This window comes from Nematolebias whitei, chromosome 10 (assembly GCF_014905685.2).
Source record: "Nematolebias whitei isolate Nwh7 chromosome 10, NemWhi1, whole genome shotgun sequence".
Classification (NCBI taxonomy): Eukaryota; Metazoa; Chordata; class Actinopteri; order Cyprinodontiformes; family Rivulidae; genus Nematolebias; species Nematolebias whitei.
In genome coordinates, this window is record NC_056507.1 from 990,375 (window position 1) to 996,959 (window position 6,585).

At 49.7% G+C, this 6,585-nt stretch overlaps 1 protein-coding gene across 1 annotated transcript in view; it reads left to right on the forward strand.

Moving 5' to 3' along the window:
- The window catches only part of cttnbp2 (cortactin binding protein 2), a gene marked incomplete in the record, with an annotated part of 103,299 nt that overhangs the window by 59,107 nt on the left and 37,607 nt on the right, over positions 1 to 6,585 (forward strand). Inside the window, 2 exon segments of the mRNA XM_037683059.1 lie at positions 1,363 to 2,773; positions 4,939 to 5,223. Of these exon segments, the coding sequence (XP_037538987.1) occupies positions 1,363 to 2,773; positions 4,939 to 5,223 (1,696 nt within the window).

Sequence of the window (6,585 nt, forward strand, 5' to 3'; positions counted from 1 at the left end):
ACAGCATCCAACATCTGCAGGGTGCACCATGATAGACAGCATCCAACATCTGCAGGGTGCACCTTGATAGACAGCATCCAACATTTGCAGAGTGCTCCATGATAGACAGCATCCAACATCTGCAGGGTGCTTGTAGGAGCGTTCATGTAAATAATGTCACTGCTCAAGGCTTTACCAGGACGACGGGACAGAGTGAGGTTCCGTCCCAAGTCTTCACCATCCTTTAAACTCTTGTGATGCATCCAAACAGCTGTAAAGGTTCAAATGTTGGAAGACTTTAAAAAGCTGTTCCAAAAGATGAAAATATGTATTAACAACTCGTGCTCTTCTCGTCTGGTCCCTGAATATGATCTGCAGGCTACAGGTTTAATCCTCGTCCAGTTGTTGGTTGTAGCACCTAGCTTTGAGTAACAGCTGACGCTCTTATGACCGTGATCTTCTGAGCATCAGCTGGTGGTGACATGTAGCCCCTAATGGTTTGGGGTGAAGGAAGTGATTGTGCAGCTTCACAGTAAGACACAGCTCTACTTTAGGGGCTTGAACTGTCTCCAGTCTCACAAGCGTGTGTTGTTTCAGCCTCGTTAATGTAATAGAGATTTTGAAATTGGATTTCGAGCCTCTGTTAAGCCCTGCTTCCCTCTGAGAAGCCAGCTCTGAGCTAACAACAGCAGATGCTCCAGATATAGAAGCTAGAGTTGTGACATGTCATCTAAAGTCCACTGAATGCAGAGACACCGTGTCCTGTGAGCGCTTGAGTTGGACTCTTTCCTCAAGACACACTTTGGATTAAGAAAACACCTCCCAGTTTGATTGAGATAAGCTTATTCAGCTGTTCTGCATGCCCACCTACCAGGCAGGCTCATTCCATCAGTGCACGTTAGAAATAAAACACTTCACAAAGCTGTGGAGCAGCTTAAATGCTGTCCGCTTATTATCCTGCTATGTCTCTCTCAGTATTTGATCTGCTACTCATGCAGCTTTGGAAAAACTGCAACAAGTGCATCAAAACCTGTGGCTTCACCAGGAAAGGTTTTGGAAAGTGGTTTTGAAATTGAAGCCAGAAGATTTGTGCTAACAAACTCCAACCGGTGAATCGTGTTGTTGGGCCAAGCACCTTGAGTACCCTACTGTCAAAGAATGCTCACGTTCACACACATGCACACGCTCAGTTCTAAATCTGGGTTTGAACTAATATCAGCTAACATTTAGACTTTGATACATTCTATTACTTAATGAATGCTAATTGTTTATCAGTTGTTGTTCCAACTCTTAATATAAAAATAAGGGCCAGGCGTCTAAATTTCAACAAAGTCTTAAGTATGTTTTTATTTGTTGCATTGATCTCCTGACTTTATTTTCCAGCTGGAGATGGAGAAGATGCAGCTCCAGAGCCTCGAGCAGGAGCACCGCAAGCTCACAGCGCAGCTAAAGGACGAGCGCGAGAAGAACAAGCACATCGTCATGATGCTGGTGCGCGAGTGCAAGCAGCTCGCCACGCGGGTGGTGGAAGAGTCGCAGCGCTTCGATGAGCTCCAGGCTCGTCTCGACGAGGAGAGCTCCACCTCCGGCCGGCTGCAGGAGGAGCTGAGCACCGAGCGGCAGCGCAGCCAGCAGATGGAGGCCAAGATGGAGAAGCAGCTGTCGGAGTTCGACACGGAGCGCGAGCAGCTGCGTGCCAGGCTGGGCCGAGAGGAGACCGAGGGTCATAGCCTGCGGCAGCAGTTGGAGCAGCTCAGGACTGAACGGAGCGAGGAGAAGGACGGTGGCAACGTCGCTCCACCTGCTGCTCCCGAAGGGGAACCTGCCGTTGCCCACAGTGCACCACCCGAGCCCAAAGCTTTCACATCTGTTTCTGTTGCCACAGAGCCCATAAGCTCTCGAACAGCCTCTTGCCAAACGGACCTGCCCCCTACTGAGGTTGAGGGTTCTAAGAAGACCCCCCTCACTATACCGGTCAAACCGACCCCTGCCAACTATGTGGGCCTTAGCTTGCCCAAAACATCCGCAAGAGGGATTGTCCACAGCAGCTCAGGAGGTCTGGTACAAACAGAAAATGGCTCAGAGGGCCAGGCTCCCCATGTCCTACCTACGGGGGTCAGTCCCCGTGTCCAGGCGGCCCGCTACAAGTTTCAGGAACAGGACCAAAACGGCACAGCGTCCCAGAGTCCTCCAGCCCGTGACCTCTCCCCAACTAACCGTGACAACTTTGCAGCCAAGCAGCAAGCACGTCATACCGTCACGCAGGTCCTGTCTCGCTTCACCAGCCCCCCTGCAGGAGGTCCTGGACTCCTCCGTCCAAGCCTGCCCCACTCCGCCTCAGAGGGGGGGCCTTTTCCTGGCCGCCTGAGCCACCCTATTGGCCTTAAGTCGCCCACAGTGGCCAGGATCGACCGGGGAAACCCTCCCCCCATACCTCCCAAAAAGCCAGGGCTTTCCCAGACCCCTTCTCCTCCCCACCCACCCATCAAACTGGTGGGGGACAGCAGCCGCTCCCCTGGGGCCGGGCTAAAGCCAGCAACACCCCAGCTTCCGCCCAAACCTGCCCTGGACCTGGTCCCAGCCCTGGCAGCCTCTCAGGTGGGTGTCGGCCCCCCATCCTTATCGCCGGGGTCCAGCCGCGGCCCTCAGCAGCAGTCGGCAGCAGCATGTGCAGAGTGCCCCCCAGCCGTCAGCCTTGCCATCACTGTCAGTAGCCCCTCCTTCATAAACCCCCCCTCCATCTCCTCCTTCGTTAGTGCTCCATTGTCCCGTAGCCCCCTGGCAGCAGCATCAGGTAAAGAGGCTTGTCTATGCTCCGCCTCCCTCCGTTTCTCACCGCTGCCTCTTTTCTTCAACGGTCTGTCCAAAGTGTTAGTCCAGTGTAGGCTGCGCTCTCTGGTGATCAGCACGGTGAAACCAGTGCACGAACAAACAGCACTGACCACTTTGTTCCACCAGAGTCCGTGCTGCTCACTAAATTCTCTCTGTTCCACTAAGTCCTTCCGTTCGGGCTCCTCTGTTTCCACGCGCTCTCGTTAGAGTCGTGTCCGCGGCAGACGTGGTCAATTTCAGGTCGAATGTCAGGTGAACAGAAAGTCCAGGTACTCTCGTGGATTCTAACTGGTTGGTGGTAACCCCTGTCCTCTCTGAAGCTGGTGCCAGAGGCTGCTTTCTCCTCCCCTCCCCTGTAGCATGCCCGATCACTCCTCCACCTCCTCCATTTGTTCCACTAACCGTTTGCAGAATAACATTGTAAGCACGTTCACCGTGCCGTGCTCTGTGGTGTTACGACATGTTTGAGTGTGCATGACTGAAGACGACTCTCTGACTCTTGTCCCGCCCATAACTTCTGGTCTGCTCCAGATAATTAAACCAAACTTCATACACACCTGCATCGTCACAGACAGAGCGCTGCGTAACTTCAGCTTCAAGGTCAGGGTCACAAATCAAGGTCAAACAAGGTCTTTGCTGGTGTGGGTCATTGCTATAGCTTGCTGTAAAATTGTTGACGAGCGAATAACGTGTCATTTGAGTTGTGTTCAAACCTGAAAGACATTTTAAAAGATGTACAAAACTGGAACTGTCTTTAAATATACCGGTGAAATGTCACACGGTATGTTTGCCTTTTCAAGACAGCTGTTTTCTGCTGACGAGTCCTGACTTCAAGTATTTTCATCGTTTTGTCTTTTATACTGTTTTACAGAAAACAAATTACACTAGTCCCTCGTTTATCCTGCAGCCCCACGATAAGTGAAAAACCATCAAGTAGGAACAGTAGTACAAGTAGTAACTAGTTGTTTATGTTAGTGTATACATATATATATATATATATATATAAGGCTTTATAAACCCTTCCCACACTCTTGCAACAGCCTAAACAAAGTTTCTAAACGCTCTAAAAGAGAGAGCACGTCATGATCTCTGCTCGCTGCCTCCTCTCGGCCACGCCCACTCCTCCTCTGCAGAACGATCACAGAGGAGGGAGGAGGAGCTGCAGGAGGACATTTCTCCTCCAGTGTGGGCTGCACACAGGTGCTAAATGATTTAAAACAATTTATTTTACATAAAAATTCCACACGGATCGTGTGGCTCATCCATCAATCAGCCGATTGGGTCAGGTCCACTCTTATTTAGACAAACCGCGATAGAGCGAGTCGGTGAAACTTGAACTGCGAAGTAGCGAGGGACTGCTGTACATGACCATGGGCTCAAGTACAGCAGATTACTGAACACAACTTTTCAACTGATATTGTCGAGTGCAACATGAGAATCATTCATTGTTCACGACTGAACTGCTGCAGCTCCTCCAGTTGGTCCATCCCTCAGTGACGGGGACAAACTTGTAAAAAGTCAGAGATGTCCAACATCATCACCTCCCTCACGTTTTCTGCTTTGTTTGTACAATTAATACTCGGAGGGAAAGTGTGGGAATATCTTCTAGTCTTCATTGTTCATCATCAGGACGAAGGTCCGAGCAGCTGCGTCTTCACTCCCACACTCATGTTTCTTATGAAGAACAAGCGTTTGTCCTCAGGCTTCTTAGATTTGTCTCCAGGAGGACCGTCTGTGAGGGTTCCATGAGCGTGCACGTACAAACCCACAGTTTGCATGTGTTTAACTTGCACACAATCTTCTCTTTCTATGCATGTTGTAGCTTTGAGCATGATGTTTGATCGGCGTTCTGTGAATGAGATCAGTTGTGTTGAACAGTGTTGCTGTGTGGAGGATTTCTCCTCCTGAACTCTTGGACTTGTTCAGACGTCCTCCTCCAGGAGCTGGTTGATCATGTGATAGAAGCCACGTCACAGAATGTCTATAAAAGTCTCATTTGTTCTCCTCCCGTCCACTCTTGCACCCTTGCCCTCTGACTTTCAGCATTTCTAGCGACCTCGTCTCTCTCCTGGTCCTCCTCCTCCTAGTTTAACCTGTGCTTGCTCCTCCTCCTCCCCCCCTCTGCAGGCTGGTGTCCCTCCATAGTCTCCCCTCTAAGCGGCAGTGGGCCTGCTGCCCTGGACAGTAGGCAACATCTGCTCCTCCAAGCTGCTTCCCAGGGAAATGTCACTTTATTGTCAATGCTGCTTAACCAACCAGACTTGAGCACCTCCACCACCTCCACCTCACCGCCCCCCATCATCACCTCCACCAGTTCTGTGGAGGACAAGCCCGTTCTTCTCGACCCAGACTACCACCTCATCCACATCCAAACCTCTGCCTTGTTTGCTGCTGCTCAGAAAGGACAAACAGGTAAATGCACCTCCAGCGTGTGGAGCTCAGAGTGTTCAGGTCACCAGAGGTCATTCATTAAACCTTCAACTGTTTTAGACAAAGTTCAACCTGCTCTTTGTTCGTTTCTTATTATTTACAGTGATCTATAAAGTAATGGCTTTAACACATTTGGTTTTGGCCTAGATGAAGATTTACTGGTTTGATTTGTTTATTAATGACAAATAAGATCAACCTTAGTCTCAGCTCCTCCAAACCTGAGGCCGTGGTCCTCAGAGGTGGATTGTTCTCTTCAGGTCCAGGGTGAGGTTCTGCCTCAAGTGGAGGAGTTCAAGTATCTCAGGGTTTTGTTCACGACTGAGAGAAGAATGGAGCGTGAGACTGACAGATGGATTGGTGCAGCGTCTGCAGTATTGTGGACTCTGTGCCGGTCCGTTGTGGTGAAGAAGGAGCTGAGCTGTAAGACAAAGCTCTCTGTTTACCAGTCGGTCTACGTTCCTCCCCTCACCTCTGGTCATGAACTCTGGTAGAGACTGAAAGAATGAGATCGTGGATCCAGGAGGTTGAAATGAGTTTCCTCTGCAGAGCTGGACTCTCCCTTAGAGACAGGCTGAGAAGTTCAGCTATCAGGAGAGACTCAGAGTAGAACCACTGCTCCTCCACATCCAGAGGAGACAGTTGAGGTGGTTTGGGCATGTCTGACTGGGAGGAGACCCCGGGGAAGACCCAGGACACTCTGGAGAGACTACATCTCTCTGTTGGTCTGGGAACACCTTGGAGTCCTCCCAGAGGAACTGGAAGAGGCTGTGGAGAGAGATGTCTGGACCTCCCTGCTCAAGATGCTGCCCCTGAGACCTGAGTCCAGAACCAGAGGAAGATGATGGATGGTCGACTGGTCAGTCAGTCGACCGGTCGGTCGGTCGTAGCAGGCCTCACATTTAAAAATTTTTAACTGACCACAGATTATTTATCTATAATTCAATCTCAGTGGAGTTCATGTTAGTTATGTGCAAGTCATGTGCAGTTTGTCTTATATTTCTACATTTATTTATTTAAATTCATCCTGCTGCACCGTTACATTCTTCCATGTTGTTCAGTGTCTCTCTTCAGGACCTTGTAAATATTATAATGACTTTTTCACGTTTTTGTACTTGTTGTGTGACCATGACATCACAGCAGTCAGCTGATACATGACATCACAGCAGTCAGCTGATACATGACATCACAGCAGTCAGCTGATACATGACATCACAGCAGTCAGCTGATGACTGAGCAGCCGTTACAACAATCAGCTTTCTTCATTCTTTCTTGTTTATCCATCAGAGGCCAACAGTCGTGTTCCTTTGTGGAATATATCAGAGTACTTTGTGTACTTGAGTCATG